The sequence below is a fragment of the Haliaeetus leucocephalus genome, unplaced genomic scaffold (genome assembly GCF_000737465.1).
Source record: "Haliaeetus leucocephalus isolate CR32 unplaced genomic scaffold, Haliaeetus_leucocephalus-4.0 Scaffold150, whole genome shotgun sequence".
Taxonomy (NCBI): Eukaryota; Metazoa; Chordata; class Aves; order Accipitriformes; family Accipitridae; genus Haliaeetus; species Haliaeetus leucocephalus.
Genome location: NW_010972586.1, coordinates 1,552,025 through 1,576,535, shown reverse-complemented (window position 1 = coordinate 1,576,535; position 24,511 = coordinate 1,552,025). Strand labels below are relative to the sequence as shown.

The 24,511-nt window shown below is 38.1% G+C and overlaps 1 protein-coding gene across 1 annotated transcript in view; it reads left to right on the top strand.

The window, feature by feature from the left end:
• Positions 1-24,511, top strand: part of PRDM6 (PR domain containing 6) — a 73,429-nt gene that overhangs the window by 7,891 nt on the left and 41,027 nt on the right. The window contains exon 2 of the mRNA XM_010561690.1: positions 1,810-2,117. Coding sequence (XP_010559992.1) covers positions 1,810-2,117 — 308 coding nt within the window. The remainder of the gene's footprint in view (positions 1-1,809; positions 2,118-24,511) is intronic.

The following is a 24,511-nucleotide window of genomic DNA, read 5'->3' as shown; positions in this document are numbered from 1 at the left end:
CTGCTGCTGCTCCTCCTGGTCCTGCTGCTGCTGCTGCTGCTGCTGCTGCGTGACACCGTGGGGGTGGCGTGGGGCGAGCTCCACACGCAGGGGCCGCCTTCTGCAGGCGCACCCGTCAGAGTAATGCCCGGCTCTGGGCTGGCTTGCTTGCTTTCTGCTGAGATCTGTCTCCGATGTGACGGGTAGGGAACTTGCACAGACGAGCGCCCAGCAGGGACACGTGCATTTCCTGCGAGGCTGGACGGGGTAACGATTTCGAGGGAAATTAGCTTCCGCGTGTAATTTTCAAATATTTTCGTAGTTCCGAATGCATCATTTTTGCATGGTACAATTTAAAAGAGGATGACAGGAAGTAGTGCTTAGAAAGTGTGTCTAAAGTTGGAGAATGCAAATAGAGGTGATATTTTGAAAATGCAGCTTTTATTATCCTTTAGCAGCTTTTACTGAATAGAGAGGAAGGTTTTCCTTTGAAGGCTCTGTAGGAAAGAGGCCTACATAACACATAGTATATCCACCTTGGAAAGACGAACCGCTGAGTCAGCCCCCCTGAGAATTAAAACTGTGGTTACAGGCACTCTAGCAATTCTAAATCTGTGACTTAGACCAAGAAGCTCCAGCTTCTATAGTGAATACTGTGCTTTATTTTCATAAGAGTGGGTGTAGGTTGTATAAAATTATTAGGGTAAAGATCTAGGCCTTGCTACATGAGTACTATGGCATAGTTATTGTTTTTCCTTTGTATTTCTGGAATAAATTTATATGAAAACCTCTACGGTGCTACAAAGGTGAAATGTGCAGAAGACAGTAACCTATTTCGATAGATTTATTGTTACGTTAACTCAGCATACCTTGAGAGAAATGGATTTCCTGAGGATGAAACGTTTTCCTGGAAGTTGTATATTCATGGCACGTGCAGTAGTGTGCAGTGGAGACATTTAACCAAAATTTTCTTTGCTCAAAAAAGGAAAAACACTGTAGGATCTTCCCAAAATAGAGAAACATCATCCCTTAATAACAGCAGTTAGGGAAATTAACATTTTTACAAACTCATCTTTTTCATGGGAGCTGCTCACAAAACTGGACATGCTGGTTTTGTTCTTAGCCTCAGCTACATGTAACAGGCAAAACCCATGCATTCCCATTCAATAAAAATTTTTAAACATGTGCTAGGAATCAGTAATATTTGCTACATAAATTCAATTTAGATTAGTCTATATAAAAGTGAATGCCTATGCATGCTCTGATTTGTCATTCATGAGGTTCTGTTCTATTTATTTTATTTTCTAAACAGACAGGCATGCACACACACATTAATGTAAAATGTAGAGCGAATGTTCATTTAAAATAAGGATGAAATTAAATCCTGTTACAATTAAACCCTTGGGCTGAGCTGTGGAAAGGCCAATGAGGGGGACTTGTACGGTGTTACGACTGTGTTTTAAAAAGTCTCACCGAAACACACTGGGATAGTTTAAATGGGCTATTTGTATTTGTCAAAAAATGAATCTTAAGAAACTGTGTTAAAATAAATGAGTCGTGGCAAGTCTGTGAACATACGAGGCTTGCAAAATGTCTGCAGGTATTGCTCAGCCTTTGGGATTTCTTATTAAGGGCTTTGGCGAGATTAGGAAAACTATGCTAAGCAACATGCAAAAGGGCACGGTGTGTGTGAGTGCTGAGCTGCCGTGAAATGACAGGAAAATTAGGGGGGTCTGCATGGTCTTGTCCATAGTGGTGGCCACATGCCACATCAGAGTGTGGTGGCCACCAGCACCATATTGATGGTGTTTTTCCCTCTTTGCCCCACAGGATGTGACATGTGTGCTGATAACCGCAACGGCGAGTGCCCCATGCATGGGCCCCTCCACTCCCTGCGCCGTCTGGTGGGCACCAGCAGTGCTGCTGCGGCAGCCCCTCCACCTGAGATCCCAGAGTGGCTCCGGGACCTGCCCCGGGAAGTGTGCCTGTGCACCAGCACAGTGCCTGGCCTGGCGTACGGCATTTGTGCAGCACAGCGGATCCAACAGGGCACCTGGATTGGGCCCTTCCAGGGAGTCCTGCTCTTGCCAGAGAAGGTTCAAGCCGGAGCCATCAGGAACACTCAGCATCTCTGGGAAGTAAGTTGTCATCTTTCCTTCCTTGTCAGATTTTGTTGTTTTGAAGTAGACATTGAGTGTAATTAGTAGTACTAGCACTGTTCACTAGCCATGAAAAAAAACCAACACAATTTAAGTAAGCCGACCCAGCAGATTTGAAAATGTAGACAGTGCAAGCAAAAGCCTTGCTGCGCTAGAGGTATCCAGAAAACCGGTGGACACCTCAGAGCTCCAACTGATTTGCATGGGAAGAGCACATTGTTGCAGGTGCTGTACTGCAGAATAGAGAGATGTGGCCAGTGAATAATGAAGGTTACAACACCCAGTGCTCTTTACCTTTTGACCTGAGTAACAAGAGCTGACGGAGCTCTCAGGTCACAGTACCAGCAGTGTCCTCTTAGTGTGAGTAGCACATGTGGGTTGAGGTGGCGTATTGTACCACCACTGTGGCCTACAGACAGTCCAAGAAAGCTGCTGAAACAAATGGTGTTTCAGGAGCTTTAGCTCCTGAAAATGGTGTTAGCAGGAGCTTATTCTATAGCCCTGCTATTTGCACAGTGAAGGTATTAGTGCTTGTTCACAGTTTAGTTCAACTCTGGTCCTGCACTGACTGTGCATTCCCCTAATGATGCTTTCAGTGCTTTTGTGTGAAAGTCACATTCAGCTCTCTGAAGATGTTATTTTTTTGTATTTGTCACCATCTTAGAGAGGATAACAGTGATAATTGATATGAAAACATTCAGGCTGTGGTAGTTTGGTTTATTTTGTGCTGAACACTGATTGTGGTTTGGCAGAACAGATCATAAACCCGCTATTGTATTCCTTTGCTGTACAGGGGCATCCATGGCTGTTACTGTTCGTGACCATGCACATTTTCTCCAGTGAAGCACTGGAGTTTGTGCTTAGGTATAGTTTGTACACAGATGCTAACAACAGCATCTTGTGGTAAGTTAATTCAGAAAGAAAAGACAGTATATGCTCATTTTACACACAGATCTAATAATTAATAGGGAACACGTATAATCCCTGTGTGTGTCAGTACTTCTTATTTACAGAAACAGCCTACTGTCTACCTAGTCGTCTACCATTCATTTCTTCTTTGCTTTGTGCTGGAAGGTGTCGTTTCTTAGTTCTGCTTAGCCCTCTGTAGCTGCAGCTTCTGCTCACCTCAAGACTAAGTGCTACGGAGAGTCAGTAGAAACATGCCTTTAGATCTGCAGGTGATATTTACTTATCTAGACCAAATCCGAATCTTCAGAATATAAGGGGACACGCTTGCTGATTAGAAACCCGATAAGGAGTCCATGAAGATGCAAAGAGTGTTTTTGCTGTCTTCCGTGGGTATACAGTAAAAGTGAATGGATTTTTAAGAGATATTTGCTGTTGTGGAGCCAGAAGGTTGTGTATAGCACTTGTTCACAGAAAACCTATGAATATTTAGGTTGTCAGCTCTTTGGGACTGATGATTACCTCTTTTAATCATTATGGTCTATTTTTGCATACTATCTAATACATACGACTTCTTTCTATGAGTAGGAGCTCCTATGCATTTCCTATACACAAACAAATACTAAATAACACATCAGGGTCTTTGTCCCAAAATATTTACCCAGAAGAGTCACTGTGGCAAGAGGGAGATTTTCACATTAAAGAGTGAAATACCAGTCTCAGAACACACCTAAATGTACTCAGTAAAACTGGATGACTTGCAGTCATTGGAAGTTTTGTTGCTGCCTTTAGTGGGGATGGAATTTCTCTTGTATAGCAGAAATTAATAAATTGGACTTAAATCTGTTCCTACCAAAGCCCAGTGATTATAATGAGAGCATTTTGGGATATGTTATTAATATTTTTTTTTTTAATGGAACACTCTGTAATGATGTTGGAGGCTTTATTTTCATTGTTAAGAGGGGTTTTGTGGTTTATACTATGCTAATTAACAGAATATAAAATAATAAAATAAGCTTGCCAGATCATCAAGCTACATAAACCATTGAAATTTAGCTAAAATAAATGGAGTTAAGACAATTTTATGTTATCCTTAAATATTTACAGTATCAATTTATTTTTTTATTACAAATCAGTTTTATGCAAGTTAAGTTGCAAATATTGATAATATATTTTTAAAATAGGCAAGAATTTTTTAGTCTAACTTCAGACGAACTTAAAAATTGTTTTAAAGCAATAAAGGAAGGGAGGTTGCTGGGGGGAAAGCCAAAAGCAAGGAAGAAAAAGATGTTAAGTAAAAGTAAGAAGTAGTACTGATGTATGTGCCAGATTCAGGCCATTGACGAGTTTTTCTGTGGGTTTGCTCCTCTGCTCTTAACACACAACACAGATTTCCTGTTGGCTGGCAAAATGAGTGTGTGTATTTTAAATAAATTTTCTTAAAAATAATAATTAAATTTAGGGTTTTGGGGGGAAGTATTGTGGGCAGCTTATGGTCTCAGGTTATTTCTGTTAATGGCAAAAATTGTTAGCAAAGAATCACATACCCTAAGCTCTAGCTAAAAGTTTTGGCTGTTTCTCATTTGTTTTGTCTTTCAATTTGGTATGTTTTTTCTATCAGAGAACTGATGTTTAATAAAGAAAAGGTATAGCAAAAGAAAGTAATCAGAAAGTGTGTGGGATTTTACAAAGCTGATCTGTGAAAATAAATAAAAGCAATTGAAAGTATGTATCTGAATAGTCTGTATTCTTTTAGTCTATATGGTATAGGAGTGTGGATTAAATCACTGTAAGCATTAAATGAATGTCTCATCATTGTCCTTTTATAAAGTTGTGGATTTAGTCAACTGTCTTCCACCAATCTTTTCAAGATAGCTGCAAATACAGATCAGTTATTCATCATTAGGATTTGATGGACCTTATAGAGAGAATTTATCTTTCTTAGTACCGTAAATAGGATTCTATTTTTTTTTCCTCTCAGCACTGCAAAGTAAAGTTGATAAATTTTTGTTTTCATTTACAGTTCTTTGTTTTCAGTGTACGCCAGATAAATAGAAGGACTATTGCAAAGACTTTTAAGCATAGTTACTGATTTGGCGGCTTTTTTTATTCTCTTTGTTGTGGGAAACATCAGAAGCACTGCATTTGATGTATAGTTCAACACTATGGAAATATGCTCCAGTCTGTCTGCACAAGTGTTCCCACCACGCACTCAATGTTTGCTTTGTATGTAATCCATGCAGCATAACGTAGAGCGATTCAGAGTAAATTACATACCATTCCATTACCTCACAACAGGCCTTGACACCTATGGGTGTTCATGGGAAATTATAGAGTTCTCTTGCAATCAGCCAAGATAATTTTTTATAACTTACAGAAAGATCAGCCCTTCAGAAAGCCAAAAATACTAGTCATTTTTAGTTGTAGTTCTTTTTTTTTCCCCTTTGGCCCACTTCTATCCAATCTAGAGTTTGCTTGTATTTTATAAAAATACAATAAACTCTGATTTGTTTAAAACAAAAACAGGATTGGGTGTATTAAGTAAACACTCTCTTTGGTAATACAGGCATTTATTCCAGCTCTGCTTGATAATAATTCTGATCTTTTTTTCTTTCTTTTTTTTTTTTTTTCATTTTGAAGAAATGAGAACAATCCTGTTGTTATTGCAAAGAAAACAAGAGACTTTCTCAGCAATTAGGTCTTACTGATGAAAATGAGATAATTTTCCCCTAATGTGTTTTCTAATAAAGAAGTGAAAAGGCACCCTTGATTCCAACATATATGAAAACATTATCTCAATTATTAATGTGTCCTTACTCCCTGGAGATAAATTAATCTAGTTGCACATGTTTTCCCCTTTCTGTTTAACATCAAAATTTAATAAGAGTAGACTTAAGGAATGTATACGATATAAACTTAAATTCTATTAGAATAAAATACAGAAGTTTAAACGGCTTATACATTTTAGTAGTAGAAGTTTTTCAGGCTCCAAATTTCTGGAAACAGCTAAATCATGAATGGTCTTTTTCTCTGCAAATGCAGTTTAGAAGAAAAAACTTTTACTGACAGACATAACAAAGGATAGAATCTTACAGTTTCCTTTTCTTCATTTGCCTGAGAGTTTGCTGTCTTTCTTGATTTTTTTTTTTTTCAGAGGCCAAATATTTTTTTTTTCTTGGAATAGCCCAAGAATGTAAAATATAGTATTTCACTTTATTTTAACTTGACTTAAGTTTTGCTTTTCTGGAAGAAATGCTTTTTCATATGTTAGGTTTTTTTACAGGGATGAGCAAAATATAAGTACAGCAGGGAGTTCATTAGTAATTACAAAATGCTAAACCTGTGTTACTGATTGACCTCTTAAATGGACAAGATTAACTGGCACTACTAGAAAGTGTACATGTCATTTTAATAAAATACCATTTCGGTACTTACTGGGCTTTTTGTACCTCATCTGAAGTCAAAGAAAACATTGCATTTGACTTCATCTGGACCAAGAACAGGCGTTTTGCTGGGATGCATGCTGGCCAGAGTCCATGCAGCGGTACTGCACATTTCTGTACAAATTAATATGCAGAGAGAATTCTTACCTTTCCAAGGCAGCACTCATTCCACTTATGGTGATAGATTTCTATTCAGATTCTCAAGGCTGTAGTTTTGGACTAAATTCACTGTTACAGCAAAGCACTGGAGGATAGAATTACGTGCATGCCGTAGTTCTATTAAAGTGAAAATTATGTTTCTCAGCAATCCATCATCTAGTATTCTAGACTGCTTGTCAGCCCTGTTTCAAATATGTCATGTTCATGAAATTAAAATAATTTTGTCTTGGAAAAAACCCTTAGTTATATTACTATTATATCTTACATTATGCACAGTAACAGCTGGTGCTGTCCTGTTGCTTTGTTTTGCCTTTTCTGAGGATTTTGTGTGGTGTACCACCCTTGTGCTTATTTTCTATTAAAAAAACACAATAATTTTTACTTTTACATGGATTTTAAGTTCACATACTGCCTACTGGAAATATCCCTAATGTTGTGTTCAGTAGCTTACTACGCTGGAAGTTCAGTAAGAGCACATTCAGCGCCACAGCTCCTTTAATTTATGTAGCTTAGAAGAAAATTGCTCTAAGCTGCTATAAAGCAGCTTGCTAACACTAGTATTTCTGGATCACTTAGTATCACATTTTTCCAGATAACTTTTTAAAGTTAAAGATTTCTTACTTAAGGTCAATAGAAACTTAGTTTGATCCCAAATATAAAATCTACTTTGTGTTTGATAATTCTTATTCTTAGAAAAGCTAAACTAAACCTTGATGTTTCTTTTAGAAATCCTGTGATTTTTATAAGACTTTTTCACACCTTATCTTCATGTATCTCTGTGTCTTTGGTATGTTTATTCCATGTACACAAGGTATCTTTTGTATGCCTGAGCAGATAAATAAGCCTAAGCACATGTGCAACAAAATAAATCTAATTTGGTACAGCGACTGATTCTCTTCCTATTTAACGAAGTGAAGTTTGGAATAAACTTTGGTGAGGAGTTGGATACAGCCCCAGAATCTCAACAGTGTTACTGAAAACAATAATTCCATGGACTGCATGCGTCCATGCATGCGTCCGGACACACACTATTCTCAGAAAAAAAATATTTTCTAAATTGCCAGATCACACAGGGACCGTCTGTTTTTCCATGGCACATAATCTCACCTTGGAGATTTTATTATGTAATACACAAAAATACTGAAATGGAACACAAATAAATATAAAAGCTCATTTCTGTCCTTATTTGACCACTACCTTTCCGTATTGCTCAAAAGTGATCCAATCACCAATATTATGGAAACACTTGGCTTTTTTTTTTATTAGTTAGTAAAAAAGTATTTCCTTTGTTGGATGAAATCTAGTTTGTAAGGCCTGAAATAAGTCATAATTTATGGTACCATTAACAGTGAATTATTTCTATAGACTTTTGATTCAAAGTGAGGGAATAAAGGCAGTATTTTAATGAGATATATAGATATCCAAAATGTGTTGCATACCTGATGCCAATAATATATTGGTTATAGATTTGATAAGCCAAAACTGCAGCATACGCTTTCCAGGGTGGTGGTGAAGTTCAATATTTTGCAGAACCGTCTCAATCACTGCTTTACGTGTTTTGGTCCCCTGGGTTTCATGTCATCAAACATGCATGGCCTTTAAAACGCAGACTTCCAAGCAACATAAGAGCTGCAAAATTCAGCCCAGGGTATACTTTCCTTCCACGCATTTGGCACCTTTTCCAGATAAGTTACAGAATTCCATTATCCAAATTGTTACACATGTGTGACAGAGGTTGACCTTTAGTCATGTCAATCCTTTTTGTGTAGGCCTCGGGCTCCAGCCTAATGGCTCAAAGCCTGATTTACTCACTGTAATAAGGGCAGGAGGTCGAGCAATTGTCAGCTTGCCTGCTCGTACTCGTCTCAGAGCCTGGTTGAAGGCTGTTAACACAAAGCTTTTCAAAGTGAATTTACAACCACCACCACTGACAGAGGCCAATCAGTACACCATAAATGTCAGGTTAGTGAGATTGAGCAGTAAGTAAAGTACTGGCAGCCCACTATTGGCTGAAATCAATTGCTTAAGGTTTAACTGAGAATAGCAATTTATGTATAACTACGCCTGCAGAACCGGCTTAAGTATGGAGAGCGAGTTGGAGAGTGGATTAGGTGGAATTACCCACCAGCAACAGCCGTGGAACCAAGCCCTGCATTTGTTCTCCTTCCCTATGGGTGGTGCCTGCACTGATGTGATTCATGGTCAAAACGTTGTTGGACCTGCCTCTTTGTTACAGAAATAAGATTATTCTTTTTCATGTACGGAAAAAAAGAAGAAGGTAAAATAGTGTGCTATCTTACCTGGACAAAGAAGGCTAGGAATTTTTTTAATGTATTAGTTCAGTAGTACTCAACTATTTTTAGTCCTCGGTTCCAGAGAAGGCTTTTTCATAAGAAAACTGTGGTTTTTTGCTGTTGGCTTGTAACTGGAAACTATCACAGAATTCACTAATGAGTGATTATGTACCTGATGGTCTGAATATCCATGAGATGTAGTTACCCACAAGACTGAATGTTTTTATCATTTTGTGTAGTGACAGTTTGGACAACAATTCATTTGGCTTTGAAAGCATCAGCATTAAAATGTAGGAATCCATTAAAATGCTGTATGCCAGGATTTATAAATTAGGCAATTTCCTTGATTATTGCAATCATTTACAAAATTGATTGTCCCAGTGTGGTATAGGCAGATTTCAGCAATGAACATTGACAACAGGCACATCCTCTAATATCTATACTCATTGTTCCCTAAAAGAAAAGCCACTTTACTACGAGGTTATTCTCCATCTCAAGGTCAATTATGCATTGAAAAAGTCTGCTAATGTAGAAGATCACACATCTTTAAAGAGAACCACATCAGCTATTTATAGACTGTAATGATAGCCGGAACACTTATTTTTTCTTCTGTTTGTAATTTGTTTGCTGATGGCCAAGGCATTCACTTGAGTCTGTAGTGCATATTCTTTTTGTGATCCGTTATTGAAAGGTAAATAATTTTGGCAAATTGCAGCTGTAAATATTTATTTGATTGAAGATTTAAAAGTCAATAATGTGTTTTATTTGTTGCATCTTAAAGTTCTAATTTACCAATAGATATAGTGTATAGTAACTTGATTTGAGTCAATTATTTCTGCAAGACATAGTAAAGACATTATGTCACAAAGCAAATACGCTCTAGAAGTTTTCCTATATTAAAACAAATACAATAAAGCTGCAAAATACTAGCCACCAACCACAAAACCACAGTGCTTTATACTTGCATGAAAATAAGCAATATGCATGGGAAAAACCCATAAATGCTAAACCTTAAAATGCAGGTGATTACAGGAGATTCTTTTTGCAAACTGCAGATGAGGTCCAGTCACAGCTAGCAACAAGCTAATTTGTGTCAGGCTTCATGCAGATCATGAGCTTCCAGGACTAATATCCTGCAGTTGTTAATCAGTCCTTGCTCAGACAGGATAGCCATTGATGTCACTAGGAACTTTGATTTAATGAGGTCTTCAGGCATGACTGAATAACACAGTATCATTTTAATCACAATTCTTAAATCATTTTTTTCCAAGATAGGCCAACTGTTCTTTCAGAACCTCAGAGCCACCTGCATATTGTCTGCCACAGTAACACACCGTTAACATAGAGGTACCCTTGTATAAATGCATTCATTTGACCTAAAGATAATATTTTACTGTGAAGAACGGGAGGATTACATTGCCAGTGACAATGTAGTAGTGGATTGTATTTAGTTAGATAAATATTAGCATCAAAGAAAAACATTTTTTTGGTATCTTGTAAAAAATCTGTAACTCATAAATTTATTGTTTGTACTACATTCCATATTTGTTGCATGGCTTTAGCAAGATGTATGTAAACAATTCCATATTTTAACAGTAATTCAGCCTGGTACTTTCTGTGTAGAGACCTACTGATGTATAAGCAAGCAAATTTAGTGACCCCAGGGCATTTCTGAAGAGGTTTTGATTTAATCTGCGGAACTACAAAGTAGAGAAAAGTGGTTTTATCATGAGTATGAGAACCTCCTATTGAAATAGAGGCCATGTGAAGGCTCTGTTCTTCATGTTGTTCACTTGTAATAGAGCCCTGAATTTGGAATAGATTAGTGGTCAGTATTTGTTACAGTCCTAAACTGGGGAAAAAAAATAAATCCTACATTAAGTGAAGTGTCATGTATAAAGCAAATTAAGTAAGCAAATCTAGGGGTCACAATTTTTACCTAGGCTAATATTCCAGTTGTGTAAAGGTCAGTATTTAAAAAAAAATGGCTTATATGTACTTTTTGCTTTAGCTTATATGTACTTTTTCTTGCTGTCATGTCAGCATTCACTATGGAAAGCAGGGTATTAGTTTTTACCAATCTGTCAAAAGAACTTTTATAGCAGTATGGATTGGTGACTGATACTATTTATGGACCACTATTTTACAAAAAGAGCTTAACATTGAAGTGAAAATAATTTTTAAAAAGTGTTCTATTTTCTGTTGGCTTGTAACTGGAAACTATCACAGAATTCACTAATTCTGAATTCTAGATAATATATTCTATTATCTCTATTTCTATTTCTAAGTTGGCTTGAATTCTGTCCCCATTTCCATTGCTCCAGTAAAAGAATGAGATGAAAGAGATGCACAGTTACTTAGAGAAAAATGAGGACTTGGCTATGTTCTTTTTCTTTGTAAGATCAGTAAGATCAGTTGCTAATAAAGCACATCTTAATTTCCAATTGGAGATGTGAAGTTTTGCTACAGATATTTCCCTGAGTTTGTGTTGATTCATTTTATAGTGACCAGCAGGATTTCAGTGACAGCTGCAGTAGCAAAATGACATTTGTCCACCTCTAAAAAAAAGAGTTGTCTTTCAGAGAAAGCATTCTGAGAAAGATTTGACATTTGATGGGAAAAAAACCCTCAAATTTTTAAAAATTTTATTCTCATCCATGACACGGGGCCATTCTCCATTTCAGAGCAGGAAAACTGGTGTACAGGTTGGCTAGGTGCCTCTAGATGGCAAGCATTTGGAAAGTTCAGGAAGAAACACTAATATTTCATCAAAATAAATATGTTTCTTTTTAACCCATCCAAAAATATCATCAGAATACTTAAGCTAAACTGATAGGTTCCTGAAAAATAGTTTAATTTTTAACAAGATGGGTTTTTTTCATGCAGAAAAGCAGAGGTTGCAGATTAGTTTTTGGCCAGCTGTAACAGAACTGCATAAAGAGTTACATAGACTTACAAATTTCACTTAAAGCTCCTGTGACCCTTTGGGCAGTTGGCAAAGTGTACCAAGCTAAGATCTCAGCTGCATTTTCAGCAGTGTTCTCTTTTCCACGGTCACAAACCTGCAAATTGCTAAGTACCGTACTCTGGCTCTGGCATTTTGCTGGTTACAGGTGCTTCCTGAGAAATTTGAGGTCTTTTTTCTGTGTTGGGACCAAAAATTTTCACCCAGCTGAACCTCTTCTGTTATTCATGGACCAACACAGTAGAGTTTAATTTGCTGTAAATCTATCAGCAGATTTGAAAGTCAGGTAAGGAGTTTAGGAAGCTCAGTTTCTGGTGCAATTTTATCACAAAGATAACCGAAGTGAAGATGAACTTTGGCATTTCCTTAGACCACACACTAATCATGAACACGTTTAGGAAAAAAATTCAAATCTTTGCATCAATGTTGTCTCATCTGAATTTCATTGTCGTTTCTTTTCTGATCAAACCAGAATCACATTCAAGTAGCTTGGAATAAGAGCTAGTTTGTCAGGAACATTAACTTGCTTGCTTGTTTGTCCCAAATGGTACATAATGTGTCCCCAGTCTAGTGATTTGGTGAATTTCCAACATGAATTTGCAGTGACCATTCTCCAGCAGAAAACGCATGGCCTGAGCTCAGGGGTGTATGTAGACCACCATATCGTGGTGCATACATTAGACTAGGCTATATATCTGAGCCTGGGTGGGCTCAGGCAGTAACTCTGGCTGAGTAGCTATTTGACCTTGGGGTCTGCCATTCCCAACAAAAGATGGCTGAGGGTCAGGCTAAGGTCTGCAGCCTCCCTTTCCTCCAAAGACTACATTTGTCTGTCTCTTTTCTTAACCTTTGTGAGTTTTTGTTTATTTAATAAAAATGTTAATTTTTATGCCCCAAAAGTGACATGTCCCAGTGGCAATAGTGTTGCAGAAGTTTTACTTCATTGTTTGAAATAGATTTTTCCTTTACTTTTGAAAGGCTGATTTGCGTACAATTTAATTGTTTGCTGCCAAGGCAAATCAGATGGTTTCTTTTTTAAAGATATAGCAACTGTCATGTTGGATCATTTTAAGGACTTCATAGGGTCTTAATCTGCTTAATCCTTCATTCTGAGTTTATATTTCTCCCACATTATTACTTATCTCTTCTGAAATCTCACAGGTCCACATACTATACTTTACGCTATTTATTCCCACTCTATGGCCTGCATGTCATAGTGGCTGTATTTATGATCAGGACTAGCTAGCAATGCCTCTCAGGACACTATTAATCACAATTTGAAATAATGACAACCACTGAAGAAGTTTCCACAAGGCCTTCTCCCCTTTCTGAAGCTGAGCAGCACACTGTTCCTGTACTGCACCCAGCCACTGGTTGGTGGGTAGTTCAGGAAAAATTCCTCTTTCTGTATCACATGTGACTTTCAGATCATCTGTTCTAAGCAATGGAAGACATCAAGAATTTAAACTTGCCACTGCATCCACAGATAAAACAGCCGGCTACAATGATAGTTAAGCCAAGGCAATTCCATGTCTTGGCAATAATTTATGATTAGAGCCAACCTAGTGAAGGTATGGACCACCATGGTGTTTATTATACTATTTTTTACGTTTCCTTTCCTTTGTTCTAGTTTTTTTTTTTTTTATTTTTAAATTATTTTAAAATTTTATTAAATTCTTATTTTATTATTTATTGCAGTAAAAATCTTACATTAAAAATGCTTTTTATGATTTCTGGAAAGATGTGTATTTGTCTCAGTGCTTTCTACAAAGAGGGCAAACATTCCTTCTGTGTGGAAGGTGTTTTAATTTATTTGGAGAATTCGCAGTAAGTTTGGTGTTGAGAGCATCCTAGTTCTAGCTGTCATCCTACATTAACTGTGGAAAAAAAGTTTTCTCTTTTACAGGCGAAGCTGGACTGGATGTACATTAATATTTTGATAGTTAATTCCATTGCTTTATTTAAATAATGCTACAGTCAGTCTTTGCAACTTGGTATTAAATTACCTGGTAAATCTCTAAAAGAAGTAATGTTGAGAAATTTCTAGGCAAGAAAGACTTTGTAGTGCACCATCCAAGGATCAGATTGCCAAAGACTGAAAGTCTGACTAAATTTCTCCCTCCTTCATACTCTTTGAATGTCTCACCATAAAAATCGGAGAGCTAGATATCTTATCTTCCACTTTCCCTCAGCAAATTCATGTATCTATGGAGGCTGAAGAAGTGGACTTTTAGATCATAGGGAAAATTGGTGCAACAGAGAAATGCAGGCTACTAAAAGAGTGTGTTTGAAGAAGATGGAGAATAGGACAGCAAGGCAACATAGTGCCAGTGAGCTTGGAGAAAGAGCCAGGGCTCTCTCAGACCATGGCTTTTGTAGATTACTGCCATTCTTTCTCTTTGTTCTCAAAGATTACGGGTAATTTTACCACTCTCTTACAAACCAGGCTAGACTTGTCTCATGAGCATTACAGTGCTGATCTATCTATTATTCAGTTTTTGAGCTGGTGCTATCTGAGGATGAGTTGCGGATATCCCACAGAAAGTCACAGGCAAAACGTTAAGCAATGCTAGGGTTCAGAATTAATCATTTTATCCCTCATGTTCTCACGGTATTCTGCTCTGGATTTTTCCCACACTCTTGTTGATTAATTGAAATATTTTACCTAGTTTAAGGTTTCAAAAACTTGCAAGTACTACAAAAGGTAGCTTTGTGAATATTCTTGAGCATGCAAAGCTTTTCTTAGAGATCTTTCAGCATGTCCTTAGTGCTGCACTAGGAAATAAGATATCACGCCAAGGGTGGACCATGGGCAGGCACAACCGGGCACACGCTTGCTATGTATGTGGTCTAAACTGACCAGACAGAAGCCTGCTGTGGACTGGAAGCCATGTGGGAGTGTGTCTGCTAGCACAGTGCCATGCCCAAGGGAACAAGTCCTAGCAAGGTTAATTGTTTTATGGGCTGAAACCAGATTATGCCCAGGTAGTGTTTATTATTATTAGATTGAGCTGAATTTCTGTGCCTTCTGACATGACTTTGTACTGTGCCTGCTGGGGACAATTTTTGTGACAATTTGACCAACACCTTACTAGATTTTCTGAAAACTTAAAGATAAGATAGGCTTCCACTTTAGCTGCAGTTGATTTATTCTAGCAGTACTACTGACAGGGCTTCTTAGTGACTCCAAGTCAATCATGAGCAAATGGTGCAATTGCAAATACCAAAGAAGGTCTTATATTGTTTAATAGGGCAGTTTTGCACATAAACACAAGCCAAGTCAGTACTAATGATTGAGAAAACTGCTCACAAATCATAATGTTGAAAGGAATAGTTTCATATTAATGACCTGAAAACTCCTCGTAAACTTCACTATTTAAACAAACAAATAATAAAAAAAATCCATTGCTGTGCCTAACTACAATCAACAGGGTAAGAATATTCTTCTCTTGTGTGCATGACAGCTCTAAATAGTACAAGTGGAGGCCTGGGTGCTGTAAGCTCATACCACAATGTCGCTGCATGATTCTGAGCTTTCATTTACTTCCTTTAACTTTGTTGAGAGCTGGTGGTGTTGAGGAGCTTACAGAAAGCATGGAGTGGCTTCCAAGATCAGGACTCCTGAGCTTTGTCCCAGTGTCAGATTGCTGGATTTTTTAGGTCTTTTCATTCTATATTTCATGGTGATTGTACTCAATAGTGAATAAAAAGACTCCAGTGTTATACCCCATTCCAGCAAAACAAAAATGGTAGGAGTTTCAAAGAAGGCAAATATTTTAAGTTCATACATCAGTCTCTTAATCTTTCCATCATGGAGGAGTCAGTTGGAAAGGCACCAGGGGATGAGGAGAGAGACCTTGGCTTTGTGGATGAGTAGAGGAATTTGTGTTTGAGTTGCCCATGAGCGTTATGGCATTTAACTCTCCAGCAGAAGGATTATGGTAGCTATAAATTGTATAAAATGAACACTATCATGTGACTGAAATATCTTTGAAGAATTACCTTGTGTCTAGAGACGACAACCAGAGAACTGTGGGAAAAGAGAAGAGAGTACATGGTGGCTGTGGAGGTAATCGGCTTCTGGAAAAAAAGCCTATGAATGGAGTTCTCAATGGAGCTTAATATATTGTCTTCATCATAGAAGAGGTTAGAGTTGATTTGACTTCTTTGTATGGCCACTTATATATGGAAAAAACCCCAAACCTAGCAGATGGGCTTTTCTAGTCAATGGGTGAAATGGGACAGGCAGAATACCATGGCTAGAAGCTGAAGTTAAGACAAAATGCATCTTAAAAGAAGGTGGTAATTATGTATTGCAATAGTTAAACATAAGAATGACTTACTAAAAGAGGCAGGCACCTTACTTACTTTGACTCTTTAAAGTGTCATTAGATGTGTCGAGTTCTGCATCTTCGGGTTGGAGGATCTGAGCCTTTGACTTCACGGTCTGTGAACCTCCGAACACTTTGCTTTAACTCCTAGGCCACCCATGAGGACAGCAAGACTGCCTGCCTCTTCCTCATAGCACTTTGCATAAGGGTTTCATCTTCAGTGTGGCTCTTAGTGGCAATTTCTTCCCTCAGCTGTCCAGGTAGATCTTTGCTTTTTTGTGGGGCCAGAGAATTGCCACAGGGATTGGGTCAGGGACAGTGGTTTGAGGTGTTAGTCTTTCATTTCACAGCTAGCATATTTGTGCCCTGGGCTGACTGCCACTGAACTTGCAGGTTTGTCATGATCTCTGCAGCTTCAGATGTGGCTGTCTTGGCTTGCTGATTCATCTGGGCATTTCTTGCCTTAGCAATTCCCTGCCATTATGGGGCCATCAAGTACTCATGGCACACTGGCCCTCTCCCTTTTTTCTGTGCCTTTTCCTGGATGGAAGCTAATGGTCTATGAAGTACAGTCTTGAGCAGATGATTGAACGGTCCCTTCTGGCTTTAAAGTCCATGCCATGAAGCCAACCAAGAAAAGTTACTGTGTCTGTGTAAACCTTATCGAAACCGAGCTCTGCTCATTCTCCCAAGTAAGAGTTTCTGTGCTTATAAATTCCTCTCAGCCTCCTTTTCTGACACAGTGCAGCACATCAGAGGAATTGTCTGATAAAGATGGGGAGAGAGGAGAGGGATTATTATAAAAGCAAGCCATGTGGCTTCTGCCCGGAAGTCTGCATATTTCCCTTATACATGAAGTGGCGTATACAGACTGCAGCTTAACCCAGAGCTCCAGAGAAATAATAATATGGAACAAAGAGCAACAGTAGCTCTGAGTGTTCTTGCAATGATCCTATTGCAACAACACTGGATGGACATGCAACCATATACCACAACCCCCACAGCTGTCACTTTGGCAAACCTTTTGATGAATTGGATCTTGATATTTACAGAATCTATTAAAATACAGCCCATCATGTGTTTGTTTATATGTTGACAAGATGATGTACACCCTGCAGGTCAAGGGTGATGTGAACTGTTTTGGTGTTCTTGTCAAAGCAGCTAAAAAAAGAGCATTTAAATAATTTTTGTAGAATAATTGTCTAAGAATGTAAGACCAAAGTACCGAATTCTTACTTTGAAAAAAGTCTCCACTGATCTGACACAGAAATCTGAGCTTGTTATCAATCAAAAAGACTTTCCTACTTCTTCTCTAATATGTTAGAAAATTGGCAGCTCAGATAGAAAAACAAATAGCAAAATTAAACAGAAAGGAATTGATTTAACTACTTGGGTGGTTTATCCTGTACCATATAAAATTTTTCACTTGGGCTTGTCACTTATAAAATATATTTTTTTAACAAATGAGGCTATACAGCACATACAAAATCTTGCACTATTTTGCTATAAATATTCTAAGTCAGCATTAGCTTTATGAGGGTATCAGATGTATTTCTTTGAACATCATTCATATGTGTTTGATTTTTCTTTGCAGTTATGAAGAAAAAATACTGTCTGAAATTAAATCATGTCAATCTAGTTGTCCTCACAGATATGCCTTGTAAATCCAAATGTGGCTGTATCAAGGGTGTTACCTGTGTAAAACTGGACACCAAACTCATAGGCTGAAGGATTCCAGAGCATTCTCCTAACTTCATTGTATTGTTATTAGATTATATTCTCATCAAGTGGGCTAAGAGGTAAGAGAACTTATTGTAGAAGAATCTCTTTCCATCTCACATTTTTATTACTTGTTTTTTTCAGCACCTTGGAGTCATGTGCCTCAGAAATAAATAATTCCTGTCCCAACATAAAACTAGCACATGGTCATTTTGGTACCATAAAAGAAATCACAGAAGAGAGCAGATAAAGAAGATGAGTTTCAAGGGAACAAAAATTATACAGTTTTCTCAGATTTGTTATATGCATGTTGTCAAATTGCTGAGGTATCCAAATGCTTCACTGTTTTGGAAAGGAATGGCTGCATTTGGAACACAAAGTAGAGCTGGGATGAAAAGCCTGAGAGAGAAGAGTGTGTGAAGGTGAAAAAGAAAAGATGGGTGGATAAAGGGTGGGAAAGGAAGAACTGGATCTAGGCAGTGTAAGACAGGAGGGATCAGGAGTGTTGCAGATGAGGAACACAAGGTGACTGCTGGACATGAGCTGTTCTGAGATGTTGTGCTGAAGAAGTGGTATTGCTGGCCCTCATGTCCCCCTTGAGAAGTGGGACCTGGGAACATCTCATATTACGTTCAGATTTCCTCTTCCTAAAGGGAACAGGCTGTGATGGTTTGGTTCTGGTGAAGGCTTATTCCTGGGCTCTGGGGTTCCTCAGAAAGTTGCCCCTTGGATCAGTTCTGGGAAAGGAAGCAGAGCAGCCTGTTGTTTTACTCATATTACAGAAAGGAGGTTCAGGACTTTTCTAAGCTGAAATACTGCTAGCCTTTTTTTTTTTTTTTTTTCTTCTTTGTTATATATTTCTAAGACTGTTCTGGCAGAGAAAAGTGCTTATAACTTTGTTTCAAAATGAAAGCCAAAAGACTCTTTCACATATCTGGGAACTTCTCTCTTCCTCTTTATTCCTTCAACTTGCCTCAACCTTGCTCCAAAAGCATTACTTTAAATACTTTTCTCCTGTTTTTTTTTGTTTGTTTGGTTGGTTGATTTTTTTGACTTTTCTGCTGGGACTGCCAACAATGAACCAGTTAGAACTAGTGAGATTGCAGTCTACAGTCACTTGCCCAGATGGAGCTGAGCTGAAACCACCAAAAGCAAAGACATTGTCATTGGCTGCTAGTGTCCTTTGGTCACAAAAGATATATCTACCCTCTACAATGAGGTGTTGAGCTAAGGTATTTCTGAATGAGCTATTGCACCTACATGGTACAATATAGCTGAGTTTTCAATATAGTTAGCCTGGATGCATCATTGCAGTGTGCCCAGGTGTGACTCATTAGGCTGCATCGCACAATGGTAGCAAGGTTTGGGATTTTGCTCCTGAAGCCACCTAAATCAGTGATCATGGTTCTGAGCAGAGCTCACTGATCAGACTGAACGCAAGAAGTTAGTGTCCTAGGAAGAAAAAAAACCCCAACTGTCCCAATTTGCCTGTTGTGCTGAGCTGTTTATTATGATGGTCTCTACTTAGATGCCACAGATCTTTCAGGTGCACGGTATGTGCAAACCTCAGATAAGAAAATCTGAAACTGGATTAATTTTTTTTTTTTTTTGACACTTAATTTTGAGTGTTAAGGTCACAGCAGGATCAGACAAATTCATTATCAAACCAATAATAAAACTTGTGCTTAATTTTCTGGAAGCTTACATTAAGTTTTGATACGTAACATTTAAAGCACTTAAGCAGTACAGTATAAAGCAAAGGAAGGAGGTGAATGTGATTTGAAACTCAAGGTATATGCAAAAAAAAATCCAATTCTCTTAAACTTTATTTAATTTTATTCTATTTTTATTCTATTTTATTTTTATTTATAAACAGCTAATAAATGTTGCAGTGTGGTTTATACCCCTGTAAACAGGTACATGAATTACAGACAAGTGTCACACTTGCATTACATTTTCCAGATTTTCCAAGTTTGTCAGACTGAATGCTCTTTGGACAATGTTTCTGGCAGTTTAATTAATTATAATGGAAATAGAACAAAATGCTCATGCCTTTAACTGTATTCTTTGGCAAGTATAACACTTTGTGAAGAACTTCATAACTCTAAAAAGGAAAGAATCCAATATATTAGTTAAGCTTTTTCATTTTTATTAATGGTCTTTGTTATCGAATACTAGAATCACAGAATGGTTTGGGTTGGAAGGGACCTTGAAGGTCCTCTAGTTCCAACCCCCCTGCCATGGGCAGGGACACCTTCCACTACCCCAGGTTGCTCAAAGCCCCGTCCAACCTGGCCTTGAACACTTCCAGGGAGGGGGCATCCACAGCCTCTCTGGGCAACCTGCTCCAGTGCCTCACCACCCTCACAGTCAAGAGCTTCTTCCTTACACCCAATCTAAATCTACCCTCTTTCAGTTGAAAGCCATTACCCCTTGTCCTATCACTACATGTCCTTGTAAAAAGTCCCTCTTGGGCTTTCTTGTAGGCTCCTTTTAGGTACTGGAAGGCTGTTATGTTTCCCTGGAGCCTTCTCTTCTCCAGGCTGAACAACCCCAACTCTCTCAGTGTGTCTTCATAGGAGAAGCAGCTTTCTTATGTGGGAAACAGAGTTTCAGCCAAGAAGAAAGGAAACAGGAAAGAATCAAAGAAACATCTGTTTGAGCATCGTGCTAATGGGCTCTCATTAACCTTATGAACAGATTAGCTCTCATTCAGTGAGTGAGCTTAGAAATAAGGAGGTATGGTACAGGATTTAGTCACTGGTTATAGATACATCATCCTTGGTGTTAGGGTCAGATGTTAAAAAAAAGAAAACAGCCAAGTTGCCTACTCATAACTGTGGTTGCTTCCACCAGAGGCTACTAAGCTGTTGTCCAGGGCTTCCTGGTGGTCTGCAGGACCTTGCAAAGTGTTCTGCAGATTACATGGAGGACTAAGTTCAAAGGAGTCTCACTAGGTGGTATAATTGTGAGCTGTATGTCAGCACCATCATGACAGATGCTTTCCCTGACGCAAGACAGGACCTGCACCATGCCTGGCATTGGCATTCCACTGGGATTTCCACATACGCAGTTAAGGATGTCCGTGTGCTCATCAGACACTTGTTTGCAAATGTCATATTTGTGTACGTGGGCACTCAGTTTGCCCATGAAATCTTGTCATAGCTGAATGCTAAGTGTCAATATAGAGCTCACTTCAACAGGGTAAAAACTGGCCTTCCTGGTAGCTGGTTACACTGTCTGGATAATAAGATTATGGCAGGAGTCACTAGATGACACTGTTACATAGTTTCACACAATCTTTTTTCTTAGTGCCTGTGTTCCCTCTCTGAAGATACGCTACGCTGTACTCTCTCCTGTGCCTCAGTTCCTGTTAGTTTATACTGCTACAAGCACCAAGACAATTTTCTGTCTGATTAAATCTTTCTGACTAGGCTTTGCTGGAAGGCAGAGTTGGTCCTTCATTTTGGACAAGACCGAATATAATCTGCATCCCAAAGACCCAATTTTGCCAGCAGTGATTTCTCCTCTGTTAAGAAAGAGACCTGCAAAGACCTCTGCCTTTGGAGAAGTCAGAAGATACTTATGTCCACCATGAGACAAGGCTGTGGTGTTGCAGGAACTGCTGGCTGATATGGGGTGGTGCCTTCAGAGAGAGCAGGTCAGCAAGGGAGACGCAGCTGCTTTACTGGAAGCCCACCTGCCCTCCCAGTTCAACCTGGTTCTTCTGTGGAGTGATAGACTGCTTGGAGCCACTGTCATCTTTCCTGCAGAAACTATGCTTTCCCTTGGCCCTTCCCCCAGTGGGAGGATAAGAGCCTCAGGTCTTAAGTAAAGCCTTTTTTCTCCTCCATCTGATAAGGTTGAAATAGTTAATCTCACCAGGCTCTATTATTTTATGCTGTTGTTTGCAATGTCAAGATTTTGCTGCAATGCAAGCAGTGGTATGCAATTATTGTCAGGCTCCAGACATAGTCATATTCCTGCCACTTGCATACTATCTCAAGGCTTCCAGAGAATGACTTGAGGCATCCCAGCCAGTCAGGTCTTGAAATTAAAATTGAGTGGAAGTGGCATGCTTTTAGGGTTTTTTTTTACTTTTAAGCATGTGTCTGAAAAGCTTTCCCAACACAGTAGTTTTGTGAGGAATATGACAAAAGTGATTTTTTTTTTTCTTTTGCTTTTGACTTCCTCTGCTGGAATAATTTACTGGGTAGGAAAGGTCATTTTCGGGAAGCAGCTTTCAGCAGCATTACAACCACAGCTCTGCTAAAAGCTGCTGTTGCTGCCGTTCACTGTACCAAAAAAAAAAAAAAAGCGAGAAGTATATTTTGGAAAGAAAGCTAAAATGAAAAAAAAAAAAAAGTGGAAAAAAGAATGATATTCCTTGCATCATTTCTCCTGATTGGTTGACAGCATGGTTTCATAGTCCAGTCGTAACGGAGGCTAAGAATTTTTAAGACTGATATGATGCTGTACATTTACTTCTAGGTGTATTTATATAAGGAATCTATTCTTGTTTTGGTAGTAAAAAATGCACTACAATAGCCACACTTGAATGTTAGGATGATGAAATTTGTTTATACTTTTTTTTTTTCTTAAAGAGCATTAGAAAGCAACCAGTATAAAAGCAATACAAAAATGGCTGTCTTTTTTGAGCAGTAGTCTCAGTGAACTCCGTCCAGGGTGTGGCAATTTATAGCAGGTCATCTTTGCACTCTCAGTCACTAACATTCAATATCAGCAAGTTAAGTATCTGGTCTAAGTCAGTTAACCTTGCTTATGATGTGTTGCCCTCTGACGGTGCCTGTTTCTCTCCATTGTCTCTACAAGGCCGTTGGGTAATAGGGTTAGGTTATATACTTAACCTTAGTTGGTTAATGTTATGTGAAAAGAATTCTACTTTCAAGTCACTAACAAACTTCATTTTACACTGTGTGTGAACAAAGGAAACAATCAATAGTACCCCAATATTTATTATCAGTTTCCCTCATTGTAAATTCACTAAGGGCATGTTACACTGCAGCCAAAGATGTGTCTGCACCTCTGGGCAGACACAAGCCAACTAGCTTTAATCGAGGTAATTATTTCAGCCTTACAGATAATGTAACTAAATCCAGCAATACTGAGCTTACCATGGGATGCAAAACTCACAGTAAAGTGTGGTAAATAGTCTTAAGTACATCCCACACTGCTGTGATTGCCCTGCTGTTGTGACCCGATAGCTAATTTATACCTAGAGAACAGATTTGTCTGCATCAGTCCCAGTCACTTTGATTGCACTGTAGACATGGTCTAAATCAGTAGAATTTTTGATCTGTGATTATACTAGATATATATGAAAGCAGAACTGGGCTGGTATCTTTTCCTATGCAATGCATCTGATATAGCTACTAAAGCAAAGGCTGCTCAATTTAAGCATTCTCTGTTTTGCAAATGCAGAGCCACCAGTATTTTTCTTGGATAATATTTGTTCCCAATTGTAGCCATCAGAAGGTCAGAAGAAGTTCAAAATGACATGATGGAGTTTATCTATTTGTTTGGAAAAATGATCTGGCTATTGCCATAGCAAGCTATATTAAATTGTTTTGGTTGTATGGTATAGGATTTTTATATTAATGCCATATTTTAAATGTATTTATAAAACAGTTGAGCTTTGACTATTATAGTTCAGATCTGTGCAGTTTTATAATTGAGACATTTGAAAATTTACAGTTAAAATTATTTGGGCAGGGACCAAACATAGATGCATTTTAAAAGAAAAACTTTGGATAATTGCACCATGATGGATCTTTTGAGTCCTCTTAATTTCTGCTTTCAAAGATATTAAATCAATACAAATCTCAGGACTGACTGTATACAATATGTGAATGATGTATGTGATGAGGTTTGGATTTTTTTCTCATTTATGTGTGCAGTATATGTAGATATGCCATTAAAGTTGACAGAGTGTTTAAGCAGAGTTGCAATGTTAATGGCGTGGTTTACCTCAGGTGTAAAATGGGAATTGCAATACATATCTTTTGTAATATTACAGGTGAAAAGTGCTGCAATCATTTGTTTTAAGTGAGGTAAGGTCTTCCTGCTCTTTCTTTCCCATCACCACAATCATTTAAAAATCTGCCAGCTATCTGCTTGCTGCTGGTTATTATTGTACTGACTTTTAGAGGACTTACTTACACAATAATTAAGAGACTGAAGCATAGATGCTCTGCATTGTGGAGCATGATGCCTTTTGACACTATTTGTCATCCTTGCATGGAATTTTGTGTGTTAAGAGTTGCTCATGTCAGTATGATTTTGGGTCTGATTCAGATGCTATTTACAATGTTAAAAACTGAGGGTTTTTTTTTAGTGTTCGTTGATTTTGAACTTTTTTAGAGAAATCGCACTTTAGATTGAGAAAATATGTCACAAAAATGACATTTAAATTTAATGAATATGAAATGTATCTACAATTGAATTATGTTATTGCTAATGATTTACCTGTAGTGATTGGAATTTATTTAATTCATAGTCATAACTATAGCACTAGGAAAACAGTAATCCCTCCTTC